Source organism: Myiozetetes cayanensis, unplaced genomic scaffold (assembly GCF_022539395.1).
Source record: "Myiozetetes cayanensis isolate MyiCay16 unplaced genomic scaffold, myiCay2020 scf4, whole genome shotgun sequence".
Classification (NCBI taxonomy): domain Eukaryota; kingdom Metazoa; phylum Chordata; class Aves; order Passeriformes; family Tyrannidae; genus Myiozetetes; species Myiozetetes cayanensis.
Window position 1 is genome coordinate 8,248,352 of NW_026087631.1, and position 25,116 is coordinate 8,273,467.

At 39.5% G+C, this 25,116-nt stretch overlaps 1 protein-coding gene across 2 annotated transcripts in view; it reads right to left on the reverse strand.

Moving 5' to 3' along the window:
* Positions 1-25: 25 nt before the first annotated feature.
* ACO1 (aconitase 1) overlaps positions 26-25,116 on the reverse strand; it is a 37,293-nt gene continuing 12,202 nt past the window's right edge. For both annotated transcript variants that reach the window (XM_050330152.1, XM_050330153.1), the window contains exons 3-21: positions 23,913-24,081; positions 20,783-20,920; positions 18,566-18,635; positions 18,274-18,457; positions 15,413-15,552; positions 14,337-14,508; positions 13,787-13,887; positions 11,695-11,811; positions 10,310-10,469; positions 7,669-7,804; positions 7,103-7,187; positions 6,664-6,820; positions 5,979-6,103; positions 5,119-5,223; positions 4,311-4,453; positions 3,132-3,279; positions 2,627-2,749; positions 1,484-1,669; positions 26-742 (exon numbers count right to left, since the gene is read on the reverse strand). In XM_050330152.1, the coding sequence (XP_050186109.1) occupies positions 629-742; positions 1,484-1,669; positions 2,627-2,749; positions 3,132-3,279; positions 4,311-4,453; positions 5,119-5,223; positions 5,979-6,103; positions 6,664-6,820; positions 7,103-7,187; positions 7,669-7,804; positions 10,310-10,469; positions 11,695-11,811; positions 13,787-13,887; positions 14,337-14,508; positions 15,413-15,552; positions 18,274-18,457; positions 18,566-18,635; positions 20,783-20,920; positions 23,913-24,081 (2,573 nt within the window). In that variant the 3' untranslated portion in view covers positions 26-628. The remainder of the gene's footprint in view (positions 743-1,483; positions 1,670-2,626; positions 2,750-3,131; positions 3,280-4,310; positions 4,454-5,118; positions 5,224-5,978; positions 6,104-6,663; positions 6,821-7,102; positions 7,188-7,668; positions 7,805-10,309; positions 10,470-11,694; positions 11,812-13,786; positions 13,888-14,336; positions 14,509-15,412; positions 15,553-18,273; positions 18,458-18,565; positions 18,636-20,782; positions 20,921-23,912; positions 24,082-25,116) is intronic.

Sequence of the window (25,116 nt, forward strand, 5' to 3'; positions counted from 1 at the left end):
GGATAAAATGATAGAAACCACCAAATTTCTTAAAAATAAATTTAATTTTATCCATTAGAAATATCCCCAATAAGTCCACCTTTCCACAAAGGCTTAGATTTTAAACAGTTCACATTTTTAAAATTAATAAACAGCTAAATAATTGCAGTATTATCTTCAGATTCTGATGACTGAATAAGAAAGCAAGTCAGTATCAGGTAATCAGGAAGGAATAAAAATGTTTTATACTGTCAGTTAATTCTTAGATCACTGATACAAGCATAAAACTTAACTTCAAAGTCAAACTAAATGGACCAAATATATGAAATCAGCACGTGATCTTCAATAGTTCTACAGATGCCAGCAGTATCTTAATGACTTTTACACTGTATTGTAAGGTAATTCAAGCCAACTGCCATATGAAACAAATAATAAATGCTGTTTACTTTATATGGGCCTTTATATGGGCCTGTCCAGTTTCCTGATACACAGAAAAATTCATCATTGTAAACAAGCCTTCTAATACAATGCAAGAAAAAAAAAATTGTTCACTTTATGGTTCACACTTTCAAATGCAAGATTACTATTGGTTTATTACACTCACAGGAAGCAGGCTTGTACCTGGACCTTTTTGCTTAATTTTTTTTAATTAGGATGCCATTTTACGGATCATGTAGTTCAGGATGCCGCCGTTGTGGAAGTAAGTGAGCTCCACATCAGTGTCAAATCTCATGATGGCCTGAAAGGTTTTCCCAGTATCCAGCTGTTGGGGTTAAAGACAGTCATTCAAGCAACAGAACTTTCCATATGTTATTTGACATCATAGTAAAATAAGGACCAGTAGGATAGATTTGTCATCTTAAAAAATTATGATAGAAAGCTAAAGTGAACAGGCACCGGTATTGCTTTTCACACTAGCCTACAGGTAGCTGCTGAAGAGGAAAGTGGTATTGAACAAACCGTAATAAACATATATGGAGTCTCATTGCATTTCCTGCCTCATTTATAACTCAGACAGAAGAATTTATAGTGAGTTTTGAGAGACTGGTCCAGAACACAGGATGGCTTTGTGTTAAATAAAACAGTTTGAGCATCCTGCTTTTATATCCCATCATAGCAAATCATAAAATCATAGAATGGTTTGGCCGTAAGGATGACCTCTAACTCCCTCTGCCAGGGGCCGGGAACCTTCCACTAGACAAGGTTGCTAAAAGCCTCATCCAACTCTACCTTGAACCCTTCCAGAGAGAAGGAATCCACAACTTCTCTGGGCAGTGGTTTCAGGGCCTTATATGTAATTATTCATGTATCTAGTATAATTCTACCCTCTTTCAATTTAGTCCCTATTAGAATGACTTTTTTCATCCTCTCCACCATCTCAATTCTCGCTTTCTCAAGTGAGAGAAGCTGACTGACCCATATGACAGCATATTTTCTGAAGAGACAATTCACTTTGGGTGAAATTCCAGTGATTCAGAAAATTCAGCTCTTAGGTGTCTCATACCTTAATCTGGATGTTCATCTGTGGTTTCAGTTTTTCAGGAATGATAATCGTGTAACGCTCCCGTCCAGTGAGTCCCAAAGTCCCTGCATCCTCTCCAGGTAAATACTGCAGAGGAATCACTCCCATCCCTACTAGGTTGCTTCGATGAATTCTCTCATAGCTTTCAGCAAGCACAGCTTTGACACCCTGGGAAACACACAACAGGTTTAGTTATCTTCATGGTTCAGGACAGCCTTTCTGTACTCACAAGAAGAAAATTCTTCTGTGGTCCCCTCCATTTTATTTACCAGCTACTGGTAGGGTCAGCAGTTCTGTCTGACAGCAAACTATCCAGATACACTATTTTTCAAAGATCTTTAGAAACCTGACTATCAAAAAAAGTCACACTTGCTTTCTCAGGAATCCTGCATACTACTTTAACACATCTTATGTAGAGCATCAGTAGTTATTTCCATAATTCTTCCTAATTCAGTGTTGCCCTCCTACACTACAAGCTTCGTGGTGCAGTTACAGTAGTTTCTAAAATTTTACATGTTAATACAGTTAACACAAAAAACCATCACCAGTAAAAAACTCCAAAAACTTTAATGAACTTATACACCAACTCTCATAAAACTTTTTCTAATAATACACACAAATTCCATACCAAGAAAGCCTGAATCAGAGTTTGAGCTGGTAAACAGTATAGGACTGGAAGACAAAGAAAGAAGGAGATACTTCACTGTATGTGGATCTCTATTAGGCTCCCATGGTGAAGCCATGCTACATTTCTTTTTCAGTGATCCTACTTTTCTCTTACACTTTCTAGCTTCTCTGCTAAGAGAGCATAAGGAGGCAGCTGAAAGCAGACCTGTGGTTTATGGGCTTATGGGAAGCAGAAGTAAAGAAAGTGGCCTTTCTGGCGTGGCTTGTGGATTTCTAGCTGAAGATCAGTCAAGCCTTTCAATCCAAACAAGATCTATTAATACTTAAATAGGTTTTGCAACTCTGCTGCGGCTCTTGGAGGCGGCTGAGATTTCAAAATACCTCTTGCTACCTAAAGTGAGAATGAGCTACACAGGTTGTTGGTCATAAACGAGTCTTCCTGACAAATTAATGCACTGTCAAGTACTGTCTTCCTTCTAGTTTGCTGTAGCCACTCACCAAAAGGAACGGTCCTTTAGCTGCCCAATCCCTGGAACTTCCTGCACCATATTCCTTCCCAGCCAGTACAATCAGAGGATGGCCAGCCTGCTTGTATCTTTCTGCAGCATCAAACACGTCCAGCTGGAACAAAGATGGCAAACACCTCATAAACTTTTTGAGGGTGGAAGCACAGTTCCAGAGAAAAGACGAGAAAAGTGCCCCCACACAAACAGTTGAAGCCCACACCTTCCAACAGGCAGCACTTTAAGGATACTAACCACACCCCACTTTGTGGCTTCTAGTCTGATCTCACTCCCAACATGAACCTGCACCTTCCCCTGCTGCTGCTACAGGGGTTATACCCTCCACTGACATGCCCCAAAGCACCGTATTACGTGAGTATGTCCCCTCAAATATTTTCAGTGAAAAGCACTGGGGTAAATGACCTAAGCTGGAGGGAGAAAAGCCAACACTAACACTCTGTTGTCAGTGAGCCCCGATTTAGAGCAGCATGTGTACTTACAATTTCCCCAGAAGGGAAATGGATAGTCTGAGGTCCTTGTTTATCAATAAATTTGTTGACCAAGCGAATGTTTGCAAATGTCCCTCTGGCCATGACAGCATCATTTCCTCTGCGGGAGCCATAAGAATTGAACTCTCGAGGAGTCAGGCTATTAAAGGAAATGAAGAATGGAAACAGTGTTGTTTTTAGACTAAAGCACTCTTGTGCTTCAAAAAACATGAAGTAATGAACTGGTGTTTCTAAAGCAAGTATGTACAAAGTTCCCAGCTTGGCAATTAGCTAATTGCTAAACTTCTACTTTTGAGATGTTTTGAAGGAAGGGAAAAATAATTAAAACACAGCTACAGTTTCGTCATAAAAAGGAGTTTCCATAGTATTCTCAATCCTTGCCCTAGAGAACAGGATCTAGTAGTGATGCAAGGGTATAATTCATATTAAGTCAAAAGATGCAGCACAATTCTTTTCTTAATACCTGGCTACTGAAAATTCTCCTTGTTGTTTACATTACTACAGTATCTTTTATATCAGTGCTGTTCCTCAAAACATCACTAAGGCTGTAAAAAGTGCTAAGCCAGAGAATAAAAGCATTATATTATCAGGTAAACTTGGTAAGTCCTAATCTTGCCTTAAGTTGAACCCCAAGTACTAAACTGACAGACTGGTCATAGGAAAAGACCAACATTTTACAGGAGTTTGGACCTCAGCCACAACAGATCTGCCAGTTTTTGCAGCTGAACTGAAACCTAAACTTCGGGATGTTCTGTAGCTCCTAAGAGCCTTGACCTATGAAATAGTTGCATGTGATAGAAATTAATATAAAACCAATTTTTGGAACTAAGGACCATGGTCCTCTTGCTTTGCTAGGGAGACAAATCCCAATTCCCTTAGTTATGAATACATGTACTGTAAAAATCAGTATGAAAGTTATCTTCTTCACCTCTCACAGGTCTACAGTGCTAACAGATTCACACACTCTATTCAAATTCTTACACCTGGTGAGAACTGTTGAAAGAGAAAGAGAAATGTTTTTCTTTCTTAGTTTATGTGTTCTCTGGGCAGCTGTCAAGGTATACAGGGGCATGTGAACAGACAGAAGATATGTGTGCCTGTAACATGGTATAGTAGTTGTGGTTTGCTTCCTCTTCCCAATTCATAACAAGAACAAGAAGTAGTGCTTACCCTCTGCTGGTCAAATAACGGGCTGCAGGACTATTTCTGGCTATGTTCCCAGCTGGAGATATGTGGTCAGTTGTCACAGAATCCCCAAAACTCAACAGGACATAAGCACTTTCTATTGTTTTCGGGGTCTGAAGAGCCAAAGTCTAAGGCATCATAAGTACAAACAAAATAATTATTTTATATGAAAAATAATTACCTTTCTTAAAAAGTGCAAATTGTAAAATAAGGTCTCCCTTATTATACAAGCTGGGAGAAGGAAAAAAACCAACCCTATTAAAAATGTTTCTGTTCTTGAACAAAATATGATGCTCTGGCTGTCTCTCAGCAGTCAGACATGAAGAAAACAGATGAGGTAAGAAAACTAGCTGAGGCTTCCTGTGATACATGCATGAAAATCCAGGGTTCCTAGACATCTGCATGCATTCAAATCTATATTTTCTTTTTAATCCCAAAATAGCAGTCTGAACACTGAGCCATTTGGCACAAATGCAAAGAGGCAGTACTGTGCGTTTTGTTTCCCATTCCTGTTCTTCACTTGCTCTGTCACCATTTACACGTATTTCAATTTAAAAGGTAAAGGGGACTTCTCAAAAGCCCTGAACTGACAGGGAATCCTTACAATTTTCAGATTCACTCATGCCTTTCTATTAAAACGAACACAATATTGCAATTCTAACATCTAAGAAAGAACCAAAGCCTTGATAAGCTATGATACATGCTCTCAGACCCCTTGTCTTTGCTTCACCTTTAAAATTAGTCAAGGTCACTGCACACTCTGGCTTGATTCAAAGGGAAAACATGTACGTACCAAACCATCAAAGAAAGGAGGAGACTTGATATAGGTAGACTTGGGATTCCAAGTATACAGTTTATCTGAAGGAGCATCTAAGGCATTCCAAGATTTGTTTACTGTCTGAAAAACAAAATCCACCCATTGACTTGTAAGTCATTCAGAAGTTTTCAGAAACAACATAATTACTTCAGACTCCAGGTAAAATTACAAATTTGACTTCAGCAAAAGCCTTGTCTATTTCTTCAAGCACTTTGGAAAATGCATATAACAATATGCACTATGTTTGGGTTTTTTTTTAATGATTCTATCTATTAAAAGAGGAAAACCCTCACTTCATTAGAAAAGATGTTCATCCTGTTTTCTGACAATAACCTGTATTAAGTGCACAGATAACACTTTATAACTCTTCAGTGTATTTATCAGTAATCTTAAGAAGCTTCTCTAACATATAAACCTTAAGAATATTTTGTTTAAACACTCAAAGAAGACTTGCAGGAAGACATTACCAAGTACGATGTTTTCTGCTGGTGTGCACACTGTTAGTCAATGCAAATTAATTTTATGTTAGCTGAAAAAAATCAAATATCTGTGAAGCTGGAATATCTCACTTTCTAATAACAGCCTGGGATGACTGTTTAAAACACATCATCTACATGTTACAGTAAAAAATTATAAGGAGCAATTTTCAGAACATGACTGTCTGTAAGAATTAATTAGAAGATTTTTTTTTTAAAAAAAACTAATTTGAATATTTGCTAGAACAGAAGCAACAGCAATAGAAGAAAAAGGTTCATTTCATTATCAAGACTATCTTACTTAACACTTCAGAATAGCACAGTACATCAATCAAATTACTGCCTAGAGGATTAATTCACCTCTATTTTTTGGTAGACCTCCTTGAACATCCCAGGAATAACAAACTGACGCTCAACAGCCTGAATTTCGTTTCTTGTTGGCCAGATATCTTTCAGGAAAATCTTCTTCCCCGAAGCATTTATTCCTGTAGAAAATGGTATTGTCACGTTTGTTCCATAAATTTTCCATTAAGAAGAAAGAAAAGTTCATCACTGTGTCTCTAGCTATGTGTTCCTCTTAACACTCACGAGACTTTATTTTACATACAGTGGTTTGACAAAAATATGTGTCATAAACTTGATAATGCCTCTACCTAACCCTTGTTCTGTGACTTCCAACGGTGTTCCAGAATAATTTATAGAATAATTTCTGTAGGAAAGGATCTTTGAAGGTTGTCTAGCTGAAATTCCTGCTCAAGGAAAGTCTACTAAATCAGGTTGTCTATAAAAGCTAAGTCAGGTTGCTATCACCCAGATACAGCCAAAAACATACCCCAGTGGAATTAGAACATTGCTCAGGCTTGGTTTCCTGCTTTCTCCATCCTACAGACTCCTTGTTGCTCTGTTTCTTAGTAACTGCATGTTTTGTCTCCCAGAGATACTCAGTACTTTGAAGCACTTCACTACGACAAATGCTTCTGAAGAGCTTAATTCCAAGTGGTTTAGTTTGTAAGCTGTCAAAAGAAGTATCCTGACACTGTCTTACCTAAAGGCTCTGTCTCAAAATCAATCCGGATGGTCCCTGCAATTGCATAGGCTATAACCAGTGGTGGGGAGGCCAGGTAGTTAGCACGGGTGTTGGGGTGGACACGCCCTTCAAAATTCCTGTTGCCAGATAACACCCCCACTGCAACGAGGTCACCCTGTAAGAGAGAGTGTGAGACAAAGATAGCTGAGATGCCTGCAGAATTCACACACCTAGCGAGTCTGCAGAGCCTCACTGCACTGCAACAGCAATATCTGGACAGTTACAGATCTGTCTCCTTCCAGACAGTCCCAAAACATTTCCCACAGAAAAAAAAGAATATAGACTGAATTGACTTCACACAGAGTTGAGAAGAGTCAGTGCACAGTATAACACAGCTCAGAACCCACACAACAGAGAGCAGCTTGCCTAGATAAGCTGTACAGGGAAAACTGCATACCTGTGTAATGGCCTCAACAACAGACTCGGGTAGGGGTCCACTATTGCCAATACACGTCATACAGCCATAACCCACCACATCAAACCTAGAAAGAGCACAAAAGTCATCAGTGAACAGAAAGATATTTTGGAGTAAGACATTTAACTCTTTTGTAGGTGTTTATGGTTACTTTCAGATGTACTGCTTTAACAAATCATTTGCTGCTGAAAACAGTATTTTTGAGGATGTCTTCTACTTTTGTCACCACAGTGACTGTCCATGCACAAAGAATGCAAGAGGAACAACAACATAATGTAATTTATACTATTTCAGAACAATTAGTCTGGAAAATAACCCATTTTCCTGCTTAAGAACTTAAGTCTTCAAGAAGATACAGCAGGCCTTCTTCATCATTGGTACAAAGCCAGCCAGCACAACAGCAAAGCATTAACTCAGGCAGGATCACACCATAAAGTACCTGCAATATCTTCTAAGCTGCACAGAGAAATAGTTATTTTATTGCATTACTTGTTCACAATGCTTTTAGTGAAGCAGCCATAGGACAACAGTAAGAAAAGCATTCCTACCCTAGTTGGGAAAGGTAACTCATAACTCCACTCTCCCGCAGATAGTAAGTGACGACTCCACTTCCCGGGGACAGGCTAGTTTTAATGTATGGCTTTACCGTCAAACCTGCTTCAACAGCCTTCTTGGCAAGCAGTCCTGAAAAATGCAAAGGATAGTTGCAGTTTTCCCTGGAAGTGAGACAGTTTGGCGAATCAACAGGTCAGGTTAAGAGAACTACAACTAAATGACTGGGAACAGAAAAGGCAGCATTTCCAGCAATGAAAGGGTACAGCAAGCCAACAGCAGCACTATTCTCTAATAATCAGCCAGAGTTAAGAGCTCTGTTGAACTGTAGATCCAGACTGCAATTTCTGTTCCACCAGGTTGCTGGAAGTTGTATTAAACAAAATGCACTCACACTAGGGCAGCATGTAGACATTCAAAACTCAGAACATTCTTTGTTAGACAAGTGTCTCAAAAAAACACAATGAAGAATTATTAAGTTCCCACTTACCATGATCTAGTAACCCAGTGCTGAAATAACTGCTACCACAAGACTTGATGCTCGCAGAAGCAGAAGGCTATGAGAGCACCAACTCTGACCCTTCACACAAACTAGCTGCCTCACAATCTACAGCTTGTTGCACAAGTGCTGATTGACCATTCCCGGATTTGTAACAAGCATAGAGACGTTTCAGTGGAGCATGTTACTAGAAACACATTCATCCTAAATTCCTTCCTTTGAAACAAATTGTCCATTGATGAACGTTCAGAAAACTAGTCCACTCCAGCCCTTTTCCAGGATGAACATAAAAGAAGCAGCAGATATGCAAACTATGCAAAACTTCACATTCCTATGCTGCATTCTCTCTCACACACATTACATCCATTTAGATGTAAAGAAGTATAGATCAGCTCAGTATAGAAGTATACATCAGCTCTGCTTTGATCCATCATGATCTCCAATAGGAAGATGTCATCAAATTGTTTTGTCTTTGCCAGGTGTTTGGCAGTTCTGTTAGATGTGACCTGGAAACCTCCACTTTTAAGTGTTGTGTGAAATGGCCTACACACATGAATTTAAAGAAGTAGTCCTATTCCTGAAATTACTGAGGCTCCTTAGTTACGAAAGGGAGTTGTGGAAACTGGAGCCCTTGGATATTTTTGAGAATGTGACCATGAACAAGTGATCATCATAGGACCTGAGAGATTGACAGCCTGTCTGAAAGTATTGGCTTTTGTCTTCTTGCTCACACCAGGTCTGAAAAGAAGGCAAAGTCAAACTCTAAAAATTGGCAAGGAAATGCCAGACCTTAAATTGCTTTGAGCAACCTTAATCCACCACCTTGTAAAGTCAGATTAGGCTGTCAAAGCTCTTACACCACACACCACTATCCCCACAGACACACAGTCCCTGCTTAGTGCACAGTATATACAGTGGTTGTTTGAAACAACTACTCGTATCTTGGATTTTTTTGGCTTGGTTACTTACTGTGGAAACACTATACGCTTTAGCTGCTTTCATTTCAAACTTCACCTTGAAAACTAAGTTATCATGTTTCTTGTGGGTTTATCTTGGAGGTTCTGAGTTCAGAGACTGATAGAATTTTTTCTTTCCTTGCCAGTATCAAAAATTAAGTGCTGCTGTACAGAAAGGCAGCAAAGGAAAGAGTATCCACTAAAGCTGAGTGCAAGATCATGAGGACTACATTCTTCAGGCTGCTGTGCATTTAGTAATAGTGAATGCACTCAAGTACCAGCCTTCCATGTATCTACAGAGTATTGTACACTTTAAACCCACAGACCTATTAAGCCAAGCTGACTGAAAGATCAGCATGCCTGCTGTCTCAGAGAGGGTTAAAAATGCGTGCCATTAACTTGGGAGCCAAATACTTGAGGAAACTATCCTAAACAGGTGGCACAACTGAAGTATGCACCCACTTAGAGCTAAGGGAATGGGGTAGAAGCACACATTAGGAATGTGGTATTTTCTGCACAGACTAGCCAAGTTAAAAATGAGAAACCTCCTGACCAGAAATTTAATACAACCAAGTCAGACTAACTCTTCTGTAGTGGGGCATAAAAATTCCACCTTTAACCACTTTGTGGATGTAGTGAAAGTGTAAACTGAAAATGTCTGAAAGATGGCCATCCCTGAGAATATAATCTTCCTCCTCTACTCACCCCCAACATGCCCTCAGACTCTTGCTGCAACAACTATATAGGGCAACCTCTAGCTAAGTGTGTGTTTTGTACTCTGCTGACAGATCACAGCACCCTCAGAGTTAAACCCATAGACTGTTCTTCACTGTCACTCTTCTTGCAGCTTTGACCTTCAACAGCCTCTTCTCTGCTCCATATAACAGCTTCTGTGCATTTGAAAAAGTGTCAGAAGTGTTGGTTAATTAAATTCCATCTTGCCCTACATAGAAGACAGTGCAAGAAAAACACATTTTCATCAACCTACATTTCTAGCTACCATTTCCATAAGTCCTTCTGCTACCCTTAGAAACTAGGGTCACTTTCAGCACTCCAATGACAAAACCAGCACTGTTTTTGTGCTAGAATGTAGAATTACATCAGCATTGTCATTGTCGTTAGCCACAGAGTACACAGCCAGAGCCACAGAGAACCTACTGCACATTAGGCAAGTAAACTCACCTGCACCCAACATAACTGAGGGGTTACTGGTGTTTGTGCAGCTTGTAATGGCAGCAATCACTACTGAACCATGAGTAAGCTCGAAGTCACAGCCCTCGAAATTAAATTTGACTTTGCTGTTGTGTCGGTCTGGGGCAATTTGGAATCCCTTGAATCCTTGCTGCAGGAGGAGAAAATAACCAAAAGGATGTGGTTAACATAAATATTTTGACTAAAAATTAGTATCAGCTGTTTTTTTCACCAATGAGAAGCATCCGTCAGTTACACTCATGCTTGCGTTTTTAGGTCTGGTGGGGAAGACTTGTGTCTCTGGTCAACCAAAGTGGTGGATAGAAATAATGTTTTCCGAAGTTTATCCTACTCTCTGGTTACTCATAAAGGAGGTAACCTTGAAAGCAAAATCTGTGTTTTCTTCCTGCATGAATATATCCTTCTCCAGATTGCTCAGGAGTTTCTTGCTCCTGTATGTTCCAGACTTCTGATCACATATAGTCTTAATACACAAGCTAGTCCTGAGATTTTAGCCATAAGAATTTTAAGCCATGGTTATCAAACAGTTCAAATTTATGCCAGGAGCTGATTTCAGAGGCAAAAGCCTAACAGTTGGAAAAAAAAGAGCAAGAAGGTACTGTTTATGCCATGAAAAATACATTTAGAGATCTGAAAGGTCATTTAATGCAATTTGGAAAATGTAAGAAAAAAATAACTATTGGGAATTGCTGCAGTTTAAATTTCTTGAATTAAATCACTAGAGTTCTGTACTGCCTTTGAGAAGGATGGTTACTATACTAGGTAAGGATTCAAACTGATTTAGAAAAGTGTCTGGCAATATTACTTTAAAAATAATCTTGCTCTTCTTCCAATAACCACTTTTGACTGGATGATGCAGAGTGAAGACATCATTTTCTGTCTTTACCTCCAACATCCAAGAGTCATAAGGACACATGCAGTTTTGATCTGCTAAATAGATTCAATACTTAGAGTAAAACTACAACGTGAGTCTCAGGGCATAACCTGCATGGAAAGCTGTGTAGTTAGCTCAGAGCTCAGTGCAGTAGGTACTTCGTCTTCTCTATTAACAACCCCCCATCACAGCTAGTTGAGAAATCTCTAGTGTATGTCTCAACCATGTTAGACAATGAGGTCAGAAAAAACTAGTACTTCAACTGGACATGAACACTATCATGCAAGAGAAGCAAACTCCCAATTTTAAACTACCCATTGCTGCTGTCATCTTTGAAACTGCATTCAAACATCCTCATTTTCCAACTTTTCAATAGGTAAACAAATAAGGCACCAGTTAAGCCCAGAATGTAGTTCCTGAACACCAGACAGCTTTCAGAACCACACATTAATTTGTATGCTCAAATGTCCCCAGTCTCTACCTTGGCTCCCAGACAAGTCTCAAAGTCCTTCTTCATATCTGACACAGCAACTTTGTCCTGAGGTCTTTTTGGTCCACTGCAGCAAGGCACAACAGTATGGAGATCCAACTCAACCACCTATTCAAACAAGACCAACAGAGAGTGGTTCAGCACTGCATGGTAAGTTGAAGCCAGTTAAGCCACAGGTATTCTTACCTCTATTGTTGAACCAATGCTAAGTCTTCACAAATTTAAGTCTATTTGCAGAAATTATCAAAGACACACAAGAAGGGAAAGATCAGAAGAAAAAGAACAGTTCTACTTTTAGACACTGCCAACTTACAGGTATGGCTATCAAAAGTACTACAGTTACTCAAAACTCAATGTGACCAAAGCATCTAAGCAATAAAAATTAATTTTTTAATTCATCCTTTTACATAGTAGAGGCAGGGAAAACAATAATATAAAGAAATCCTGGTACTGGCACAAACCAAAGCAGACTATTAATCTATTCCTCACCCATGTTCCAACCTTGATTTTATAGCGTGCTGCATCTTTCCATATCTACTAAAGTTTTTGAGTAATCATGCAAACCTAAACACAAGGTACAAGATAAAATTTTACTGTAGAGAAAACCAGGAATATTCTTGATTTTCCTGGACACAGGGTAAGATCTTGATTTTCTTGCATAGAAAATGACTTGTGTGTTCTGTAGTTACTCCATAGAACCTCTAAGTGTCCTGATTCACAAATTAAAGTAACTTGCTGAACAGAAAAAGGGTAAAACTGTAGCAAGGCTTACATAGATAACACCCATATAATTTTCATAGCTAAACTTGAGTCTGGACAGGACTTCTCAAACCTACTTGGAACAAATTGCAGAATCTGCACCAACCTGAGGTCACTTGAGAGCCATCCTATACCTGTGCCCAAGTCTTCACAGCTGAAGAGCCAGCTGATTCCACTGGTGTCATGGTTTTGCTGGTTCTTAGAAACTAAGCAAAAATTTTTCCCTTCCCCCTGCCCACTTTGTGAAGGGGTTGTTGAATGGGCAGTTAAGTAACACAAAAGAAGTTGCTGGTAAGGTCACATTCCTAGTTGATGGCCCTCAGAATCTTGTCTTTGGAGAGGGGTAAGGAGTTCCTTTTTGCCTTTTTTTTGACTCTCATCTCCTGGGAAATGGGGCAGGGGAGGAGTTCAGGTTGCTGCTGGAGCTGGAACAAGGTTGGGGTAGAAGCTCCGAGGTGGTTTTGTTCTCAGCTTGGCTGTCAGCTGTGGATTCTGCTTGGATTTTCATCAGAGAGGAACTGTTTCAGGAGATTTTCCCTTCCTCCGTTCCCATTTTTTTTTCTTTCTTGGCAGCAGTTCTTGTGCACATCAAAGGGAGAGGGAAAAACTATACAGCACGATTCAGCCAGCAGAACAGAGTGAGTTCCTGTTAGGAAGGACCCTTTTTTTTTCTCTCCCTCCTCTCTCTCTCCTTTCCCAGTGGAGGGGGAGGGAAATCCATTTTCAGTTTCTCCAACACACCCCGGAGGGTGTCCCCCTCATGCAGCAACGACCAGTGATCCAACAGCGCCCCCTGCTGACCAGCATAATGAACTGCAGGCTCTGCATCTCCAGTGATCCAACAGCGCCCCCTGTTGACTGTGGTTACAACTGCATCAAAGGGTACAAACTGAACTGTTTACCTTTTTCTTTGTTTATTTGTTTTGTTTTGAGGGGGATTATTTCTGGGTATAGGAGTATTGTTTGGTTGTTTTACTTATTTTCTTTCATTGTTTCTGTCAATACATATATATCCATTAATAAAAGGCTGTTATTTTTCCTTTTTCAACACTTTTTTCCCCCTCAATTGGAGCCCCTTAATTTTGGATTTACAATTGCTTAGAGGGAGGAGTTTGGGTCTTCCTCATAACTCATCCTCAGCAAAACACTCGTGTCTCATTTCAACTGAGACAACTGGGCCTTAAGATAAGACAGCTCTGCAGACATAATCAAGGGATAAGGAGTCTCTCGACTATTTCTTAGTTTCTGTGAAAAATAGACAATTGCCACAATGAAGCAGGACAGGACTTAAAGCAAGGAGTCAGAAGGCAGAGCAGTTTCTAACCTGAGTGAAGTCTGGATCCTGAGATGAGTTCTTGAAATCTCTTAGCATTCCCACAGCCTCAAGATACTTTTTTGTGTTCAAAACCTTCTCTTTGTCACGGCCTAAGATAAAAGTCAGATATAGCAAAAACAAAATGCAAATGAAACAGAGGAACTACCATCTGACAGAACAAGAAAAAATGCATAACAGACTATTTCACTGTTCACACTGTACATAGACTCTTCCAAGAAAAATATTAGAGATTCACTAAAAACAAAGCAATTGAGCAGTCAAGTGACTTTTGCAGAACAAAATCTTAGGTTCCTACTTCTGTCATCTGAACAAGCCAGGTTCAGGCAGGGCTAAGCAGGCGTTTAGCTGCCAAACAGTTTAATGCCCAGCTCTTCCTAAACACAGAGCAAGACACAGCCTCATTAAGAAAATATCAATAAAAAATGAACTAAAGCTCAGAAGGCTCCACCTGATTCAATCCCACTGCTGACTATAGCATATAGACCTAGAGGCCTGCTTTCAAATACACCTTTAACTTGTGATCTCTTCTCACACTCACCAGTTTGTATCAGGTACCCAATGCTAATATCATCCACTGGGAAATAGGCAGCTGTTGCTCCATACTCTGGACACATATTGGCAATGGTGGCTCGATCAGCAATTGACAGCTGGGCTACACCAGGGCCAAAGAACTCCACAAATTTGCCCACGACTCCAACTTGGCGAAGGTGCTGTTATAAAAATACAGTGCCTGTGTCATTGTTATGTGTCAAACAAGCTGAGCATGTCTGTTATGAAATCCAGCTTTCAACTTCAGAGCAACCTCTTATGAAGGTTTCTATAGCCATTTGAAACCAGGAAGCTTTTGGTAAACTAAATCATGAAGATAAGGACACAGAGATGTAAAGTTTCAATAATAAGATACAACGTAAGGATGTACTTTTGTCAACATGATGTAAGAGGAGAACTGTGTGGGGAATGTTCAGTAAGCAAAGCCAGTAAGATGAGGGAACAGGGAGAACCAACTGCACAAGTACATGAATTGAATTCATCACACACACATCTGGATGAAACCATAAAAAAATGTTGGCTTCCCACATTTGGAGGTCTCTCTAGAGACAGCAGCCCATGATGAACTTGCGTACCAGATTTCTGACCTCCAGCATCAATGTTGACCATGTAATACTCTTAATTCAGAGACCATGCAGAGAGTGAATAAACATATTATGAACATATGACGAGTCAAACACCTGCACATCAAAGAAATTAGACTGCAATGCTTACTATCTGTTTTGTGGGGTGTTTATATTGCCTTATTTTAAGTGGGGACTTCAAAAACAAGTCAAGGTGCTTTTTTTGAGGCAGAGGAGAAAGCACTGTTGCTCAAAAACATTACCAAATTCCAAAATACCCCCACACATATTTTGTTGGGCTTCTGGAAAACAGATTTGCCTAGCAAATTGTCCTTGCACAGCTGATTCCAATCCACAAAGAGTGATAGAGCTTTAAGAAAGTCCAAAATTACTACATGGAAGCACACACACAGTTCCTAGGCCTGCAGTACAGCGGCTCTGTCCTACAGAGCATGCATAGCTCTTAGCAGTAATAGAAGAACATCAAACCTTGGTAATTTACCTTGGTAATGGTGAGCACAATGTCAGTGGATGTTACCAGTGGCTGAGGGTTTCCTACCAGCTTATAGCCAACCACCTCAGGAAGCACCATGCTGATCGGCTGCCCCAGCATCACTGCTTCTGCTTCAATGCCACCCACACCTGTATGCAACAGGAGTACACAATGCAACTATTCAGAAAGATAGTAACATGTCAAAGATAAACACATGAAGTCAGTTGCCTGATGAGCATTCTATTTAAGCTGAAAACAGGAGAAAAAGCTGACAGCCTTAGTCTCCTGCTAAGGGGCAGTCCTCATCTTGCTCCAGTTTCTGCAAGGTTGTGTTTTTTAATTTCTTTTTTTTTCATACTTTCATCCTTATTCTTAAGTCATTAGATAGGATATTAGGTCAATCTAAGTAACTTACTCTAGGATGCTTGGCTTTTATAATAGCAGATGTAAAACTTTTATTTAATGTCTTAAGCGTGCAATGCACAAACCAAGAACCACTGACATGGCATTGAACATGATGTGCTGTGAGTAAAATGTATGCAGACCATGCCAGTTGGTCACCAAACAAAAACTCAAAAGTTATTTTGAAGGAGAGGAGGATTACTAAAAAATACTAACAGAAAAGCTACTTGTTAAGACAGAAATATCTTGCCTTACTATTAAGTTTCAACAGGGTTTGGGCATGTGCAGGTGGGAACTTTTGTGTAAGCACATCTTCACTATTAGAGGAATGTAATTCAAGCAACTACTTAATTTTGCTAATTTAATCAAGATGTCATAGTCTTATGCAATCTAATAAACCCATGATGGTTACTAGGAATTTAGCATTAAGCAGATATATAACTTTTTGCCCATAGAAAGTCCCTCTTAGGTTTATCTTCTACTTTCAAATCTCCTTTTTGTTTAACTTAATTAATTAAATTAATTAATTAAAACCTTTTGTTCAGCTTAACTAATACTGAGCTAAAGCAAACTGCCTGTAATAGTTGCTTATATATGTCAAACCACTACTCCAACCCTTTTTCCCCACTTAATCTAAGAATGGTTTGAAAAATAATTTCCGATTTATTTTATCCAAAGTAATATACCTATGTTAATATAAAAGATAATTATGTGACAGATCCAATCATGTGATTCATTAGATATTGAATCTTTTTTAAACAGTCAAGTTAATAAACATGACTGACAGGCTATCACAGGCAAGCATGAAGCAAGCTGAGTGTTACCAGCCACTAGCAAGAAATGTTGGATCCAAGAGCAAGCACTTCAAGCTCATATGGTATAGACTGCACCCAGCCACATTTTTCAAGTTCTAGAGAAAAATAAGGTTGAGAGTCACACTCGTCCAAGCAGCTATTGGTGCCGCAACATCATCTAAATTATGTCTCTGTGTGTATGGTGTAATCAAATACAGCATAAGAGATGTGTCTAATCCCAAAGCTGTCATGCTTTGGATAAACTGAACTTGTTTTACATTTGTATTCTGAGCCAGCAGGAACTCCTTCGCCCTTGAGATATAAAGTCTCAATCAACCAATATTACTACAGTAATAGAGGCGGGACATTAAAAACACAAAGTCCTATCATATCATGTGGTACTCAGAACTTCACAAGCCCATTTGTGAGCAAATGCTAGCAAATGCTCTTGAAAAACACAATGTGTTCTGTATTTGTACAACAGCTGTTTCAATAAGCTCCTATCACCACATCACAGGAAAATAAAACCTCAGCTGATGTTTTTGCTATCATGTGGGATGACTGCAAATACTTTCACTCCATAGGTACTTATTTATTCAGTAATTCAATCCCTGCAGTTCACCACCACAAGCAAAAATAAACTATTTATATTTACTTCTGTAACAAGTATTCTGTAGAGTACTGGTATGAGAATATACTTCACAGTCCTGTTTTTCACAATGTCCTCCCCGGCCATATTAACTCTCTCAGATTCAATTTGCACCACCTTTAATCTAAGAGATTAGTATTTGCGGTACTTTTTTTGATACATCAACACTTTGAAAGCAGCCAAGTCACTAGGAAACAATTGGATGATCCATGATGCTTCAACTCCTTTCCTTTATTTAATATTTTCCTTATCTACTTCCTTGTGATTTAAATCCAGAATAGAAAAGAATATGTAAAAAAACCAAACACAAACCCAACAACACATGTAGCAGAAATCATCTGAGGCTGTTATCAGAAGAGGAAACTTACTTAAAAAGTCTTCAGTAACTGTAAGAGACCTTATCAGGTTACTTGTGTTTGTGGTAAGTACCACTGTGCCTGTCTGGCACAGGGGTGACTTTTCTTCATAGCTGCCCATGTAGTGCTGTGTTTTAGATTTACAACCATACCAATGTTGACAACACACCAAAGTTTTAGCTACTGCTAAGCAGTCTCAGTATATTTTGTTTCTCATTCTGACCCTTAGCAAGTAGGTGGGCAAGACATTGGGAGGGTAAGACATTGCGAGGGGCACAGCCAGGACAGCTGACCCAAAATGAACAATGAGACACATCAACACAAATCATCGTGCTATAAAACATTATGCTAAGCATAAAACCTGGGAGGTGGGAACAATTTTTCCAAAGTACCCACTGCCCAGGGACTAGCTGGGCTTTGGTGTGCTGATGGGAGGTGGTGATTGACTGTCCTTGCATCACTTCTTTCATTTCCTTTCCCTACAGTCATCCCTCCTCACTTAAATTGTCTTTGTCTCCACCCACCAGTTTTATCTTGCATTTGCCTTTCCAGTTCTCTTCTCCCATCTTGCCAGCAGGAGTGAGGGAGTGATTGATGAGGGCTGACCCGCCAGCCAGAGTCAACTCACCAGGAGCCCAAAAGATATTCACAATACACTTCTGCACATACCCCAGCCAAGCACTCCCAAGCCATCTATCATGGTGGTGTGTGAGTCAGTGCCCACCACGCTGTCTGGATAGTAGTAGCCATCCTGATCCATCACCACTCTAGCCAAGTACTCCAAGTTCACTTGGTGGATGATCCCAGAGCCTGGTGGAATAATCCTCAAGTTTTTAAAGGCCCGTGAGCCCCACTGAAACAAAAGGAACAGGAGTAAAAAATTTTCAATGCACATGAGCACCAGAAGAACTTCTATTCACTGTACTTTTTTCCATGCAAATAAGACTACTTTTTTCAGTACCTTTAAGAATTCAAATCTTTCTTTGTTCCTTTCAAATTCCAGGTCCTGATTTTTTTGCAAGCTGTCTGGCCTGCAAGTGAAAATAATCAGCTGTCAGAATCAAAAGTGCTAGACTGAAATTTATGTTTGGTCAGATATACCCAAACACTAAAAGAAAAGAAGATTTTTTAGCTAATGTGAATGCTGATCTGTTTAATATCACTGCAGGCAACCAATGAAAAGAACTTAATAAATCTTAGGAGATAATACCTGAACTCTGCTTCAAATGGAGTGCTAATCTGCATATTACATATGTGGCAGGTCTAAAACTTGTAGCCTGAAAAAAACAACACTACATGACAGAGAAATACGAATTTTCCAATACCTGAATCAGAAGTAATCAGCAAGGTAGTAAAGGAAACAAACACAACTGCCCTGCAACTTCTCTTAAAAAGGGTATCATTATGATATGGTGCTGCCTGAAGCCTCCTGTTCCAAAGTAGAATTAACAAACTTTTCACTTGAACTTACAAGAGTTTGAAACAATTGTTCTCTTTATACATACATGACCCGAGTACAAATAAAATGAGGCTGTGACAAAAAACAATGATTAGCAAAAAAATTATCTATATTAAGTCCTGGATACTACTGATAATATAAAATGAATTTTATTAAAATAATATAGAAAAAGAATCACAATAGTTGATTTTTGTCCTATGGTAAAGACATAATCATGTCTTGTTCACAAAGAAATACACTCTTTCCCAAATATCTTAAAAAAACAGAGTAATGCAAATTAAAAACAAAAAAGGTTAGTTTTCTAGTTTAATACATTAGTGCTAGAACACCCATTAGCCCAGAGATCAGCCTTCAGGTGTTCATTTCTCATTTTGCATCTCTTTCTAAGCTCCTTAGTGTTAAGATTAAGAAGCAGCACCTCCAGAAAAAATGTTAATGGAAGTTGATTTTTGACAGTTACACAAGTAAAAATTTTTTGGTTTTTTTCTCCCGTCAACTACAAAATGGCAACCATGAGAATTTCTATCTTTACTAGTCTACACTTAAAAAAAGTATGAAAGAATCTGTATTTGAAAATTGACAACATTCTTCTGAGCAACAGGCTTCGCAATACGTTTCTGCTCAGAATTTCAATATGTTTATTTTAAAGAAATCTCTGAATACTAGCACTGAGAAGGGGTTCTTCGATTTCCACCTCCTAGGAATTTTCTTCTTTGCAACGCTATTAAGTGGCCAGCTTCAAAACTCCTTCCTCTGGAGGGCAATAAACACAGTGTATTTTAGCAAGAAGGTAACTGCAGGCAAAAAAGGTGGAAGGAAACCATCACATAACATTTAACTGCAGGATCTGATTGGAAGATCAGTTCACTAGGCCCACATTAATGTGCCTTGGAGTGTAGGAGGACCTCCATGCAGAGGTCTTGTATTTCACTGTGGGTCTAGCGACTGTAGTGAGTGTTTGAATCTTTGTAGCATGTGAAGGACTGAACAGTGTTAGGTTCCTTCCCTGTGCTCAGAGGAGACATGTTAAGCAGCAGCTCAAGCTCTTCTGCTTGGAAGCACTGAAGCAACAAGCAGCTCCTCAGAGCTGGGCCTACGGTAGCTTAGGTCTATTCTTAGAGAAGTAAGGAAGAAAGGAGACATTCGTGTTTGTCCTTTCCAAAAAGCCCTATGGGGTCAAAAAAGTGCATGCAGAAAAAAGGCTATTTCTGAGTAACTAATAATAATGCAGAATTATTGTGGAAAATTACAATCATAACAGGTCTGGGTTGAGCCTGTTTCTATTAACACCCTAGTTTTCATTAGTCCAGGCTTCTACTGCTAAGAGATGTCCCCCACAAGCCTCTTCCTGCCACTGGTGGGGCTGAACTTGGGCAACAGCAGTTCTTGTGAGGAGTCCCAGTCTGACCTGCTCTGTGCCTGTTTCCTATTAATACCCTCCGTAGAAAACTGTTTCTTTACTTGAAAAAGTCAATTTGATGGTTGGATTCGATGATCTTAAAGGTCTTTTCCAACATTAACGATTCTGTGAGTCTCTGACAAAAAAGAAAATTCACCCTCCTAAATCACAGTAAACCATTCAACAATATAACTTAAATACTTCTTAAAATCTAAGATGTTGTAGTACAAACACTGAGAATATCACCAGTGGAACTACCTTGATGATCAGTAAGTTTTTTTACTACCACTAAGAAATAAAGAGTAATTTTGTATCCTTACTGCCTGCTAAAATCAACCTGGATGGAGTGATCTATCACTAGATCAGCAGGACAGATGGGATTGATTTTTTCAGGGTCCCCACCGAGTTTCTTCACAGCATCTCGCATCGCAGCAAAGTCAACCACAGCAGGCACCCCACTGAAACAGAGAATAAATAAGCATGGTGAAACAATTTGGAAAAGAGGGGGAAAAAAAACCCCAAACCAAACACAACTGAGATCCTCAGATGCAGAATAGACACCTACTGTCACATGCAAAGCAAACCACAGCCATATCCTGGGTCTTGGGATCATTTCTCTATGGAAGGGCAGAAAAGCAAAAAGGACAGAACTGTATCTATATCTTGAGAATGGCAAAAATAAAAAGCCAAACTCAAAATTCATCAAGTAACAGAAGCAGTTCAACATGCTTGGCTGAGAATTTGGAAATTTGTTCCTAGACAGCATTCCTTGGGGACCTTGAACTGGTTTCTCTTCTTTTGCTCTGTTTCCCTCTCTCCTCCCCAGTTTAAAAAAGAAGTAGGGAGAGGGAAGACAACAAGGTTATTTCTTTGATTCTTTGCTATGTTTATTTAGCTGATTTTAAGGCAAGAGTCATCTCTTCCAAGTTTTGCAAGGCACGGGAGAACCTTCTCTGTAACGAGAGCTGTTTGGTACCTTCCACGCTTCAGGTGAAACTGGTAGAGCAGGGCATAGGATTTCTTAAATTACAAAAGACTTGACTGCAAAACACATTCACACAGTAACTGTATTTTCAGAAGTGGATTTAACTGTCCTGGTAGATCACTGGAAAAACACAAAGGCAAAAATAAGGTGCACCATGCATTCCTACTAACAGATTCCTATATTTATCATTGGCAAAAGACCTTATATCACAAATGGCACTCACACAGCATATTCTCAGGCTACAGGCCAACATTCACATTTCTACCTTCTCACATATCTTGTGACCATCCAGCAACTCCTTGAACTCCAAATAACTCATAAAAAGGTTAACAGACCTTTTCCTCTATGTTTGTATGTGTCATTCAACCAAAATGGCTTTTAAATCCCTAAATTAAGCCTGCCTTCCTTCCCAAGTGAGGTCAGCAAACTGTACAAAAGGTCAAAGTAATGCACCTGAGAGTTCCTCATTCATCCTCCATTTGCAATGCATGTTTATTCATAAGCAAATAAGGAGTGAATAACCGGAACTTCTGGCCTTTCAACACCTGACTTACCTAAGAAATCACACACATGTCAATATTTATTTTAACGAAGCTTCCGATGCTTCTCACTGCTTCTACTTAGGTATGTTTTACCATGGTATTTTCAATCAGCTTGGGAAACCCTCTTACCTATCTGCCTATCTGATTTTGCTGGCTGCTGAGACAAAAAGAGTTCTCTGATGGGCACTCAAGGATCTGGCATCAGTCAGCAACTCAGTGAAAACACTACATTTCTGCAAGAGCAGCCCAAAGCAGTAGGAGTTTATGTTTTCAATTCTGACTATAAGGAAGCTATTACCATTTGAGCATACACCAGAAACAATGCAACAAGAACAGTAAAATATTTGTAATTTCCACAGAATTTTACCTTGAAAATCCTGAGTATTTACAAAAAATAAATAGCAAAAAAGGGTTACCATTATCTAACCTTAACACAAGTAACTGGTGTTGTTCAGCAGTGTGAAGCAGTTTGACCTCCCAGAATATGCATATTACAAGGAAAATAGCAAATATTATGTAAAGCTACTTAGGGGAGTTTGGGGGAGAGCAGAGGTGGGAGGGAAGTAGTGGAGGAGTTATTTTGCCAGCTTACGGATGTTATGCAACTGAAATGGAACAGACACAACACCCATCTACAGTATTTAGAAAAACTAAGAATAATTACAGAATGATCCAGACAGGGAAATTAGATAATTCTAAACCAGGACAACTTGAATGTAATTGTTGTACAGCTTTTGGAAAGTCGCCAAAGCTGCCTTTTTTCAAAAGATTCCTCAGAGGCCTGTCCAAGAGGTCATTTTTCAGGAATGCAGCTGCCCTGCAGACTTATAGGCAAATTTTTAAAACTCAGCAGGAGAGTAGGGGGCAAGAAAGTGTAGCAACAGACGAAAATACTCGAAATTTCAGCTTTGTCTGTGCTCCAGCTTTTCAAAATGTTAACAACAGCCAGTAGGTCAAAAATAGCTGGGAAATCAGCATTTCTTTCAGTTGAGGTTTAGCCTATTTTTCCTAGTGTCTTTAGGAGCTCAGCTAGGTCTCTAGCACTCAGATAACGTTTACAAAAATGCCAAACAGAAGGTATGACAGCTAAGATACTCTGCTTTTGAGAAAGAAAATCAACTGGCAGCATAGCAGCACAGGGCTTACCATGGATGAACTAAATTGTTCTATAAAGACAGAGGATGAAGGTACAAAGAACAGCTGAGTTGCAAGTCAAATGATGTATTAAAAACAGTTAGAAGCTGTTGTTCAGCCTGCAAATTGACTTTCCACATTTACCAGGGACTACTACATGATTATTACTGATACATGGGGGCTAAATACACTGCAATAACAAGGCCCAGTTTTCAGAATCCATTAGGTAGGAATCTCAGTTTGCATTTCTGGGAAAAATAGACATTCATTTTTTCAAAATAGCAGAGAAGTCTATAAAAATGTATTTGAAATAATACTGGCTGGAAGAGACAGTAATGATGTGGGTTATAAATGAGAACTGAAAAGGCTGAAAATTGAAAGCAAGTGATCCTGGGGAACAAAAAACAAACAAAAAACCAACCATCCAAAAAACACCCAAAAAAATACAATACCCCCCTCCCCTTCAAAGAACAAAACCTCTAAACTTTGGATTGCCTCATCTGGATGCAATCCAAATGCATTTGGATGCAATCCATCACATTTTCTTCCCCTCTGAAGTTATGTAAAGATATTTATTTCTACATCCCAGAATAGTTTCACTCAGTGCTTTTGCCCTGAGTGTCTGCCTCTTCAAATGTTGTCTGTAGCACGACATCAAGGCAAGTTGAAAAAAGCTTTTCCAGATATCTCACTGTTATTGTTTCCCTCAGCTCACCCCTCCACCCCAAGCTGAGCACTGCCGCACTCTCAAAAGCCCCCCTTCCGAGCTTTGGAGAGCATCAGACTCACGTGAAGTCCTGCAGGATGACTCTTGCAGGCCTAAATGGCACTTCAACATTCTTGTGTTGCATCACTTTCCAGTTGAGAATATTCTCAACATCTCCCTTCTTCACGAGGAACTCATCGCAGTTCCGGATTGCCGCTTCCAGGAGGACTCGAATAGAAAACGGCAGGCGTGCTGCATGGGCGAGATGGCAAGAAACAAACTCAGTTTTGCCCTAAGGCACATGTCAGCAAGTGCAAAGTTCCATGCCTGGGGTAGACAATTCCGCAGGTGCTGACCCCATACTCTCACAAGGCTTTATCCCAAATTATCAAACCCCCTTCTTTAGCCTCCAAGCTTTGTCAGGAGGTCAGCACTACATGACCTTTTCCCCTCAATTCTTTGAGCAGATGTGTCATCTCAGCTACTGTGAGACCATAGACATCTTCGCTGAAAGGACTTTTCCACAGCTTTTCCACCCTCCACAACAACACTACTCCGAAAACATGCTGTGCTCACTCTGTTTTTCTGCAGCTTCCTCTCATTCTTGCCACTGAACACAGACGTATTTTCTGGAAAAACATAATTTTCTACCTGATGTTGTAAAGCTCAGCTTTAGTGGTCTATGTGGTCTTTAGTGGTCTCTTCTTCTCAAGAGATGGAAAATGAAACTGAATGGAAGTTAGACCGTGCATCTGCTAATCTATTTCATATCAGAAATATTCATAGAAGATGACACAAAATGCTATCGGATCAGTCCTGACAGCCTTACTGCAAGCAATGGGTGTGAATTAAAAAAACCTACAAGTTTCTCAAGACTTGCTCCTCTGGTCCCCTGTAGTAATAGATGTTTGATTGCATTTCAGAATATTTAAATTTCAAAATCTCTTGAGAAGTTTGTCCCAACTTTCTGCACAGGGGCCCCAAGACATAAAAGTCACTTAATCACAGTGAGACCTCATTACAGATATTATTTAAAAAAACAACAACTGCTATTCAGGACACAGTAATTCAGAATAATTTCAGTTGTTTTTGTTGCTGGTTTTTGTTTTGTTTTGAGGGTATTCATTTGTTTGGGGTTTTGGCAGGTTATTGTTGCTGTTGTTGTTTTGGGGTTTTTTTAAATATTCTCCTGCCCTTCCTTGCCCCATTCTTCTGTTTCTAAGCTATTCCATTTTTCTGCTGGATAGTGAAAATTCCATCTTTTTTTCTTCAAAAAATCTGGATTTT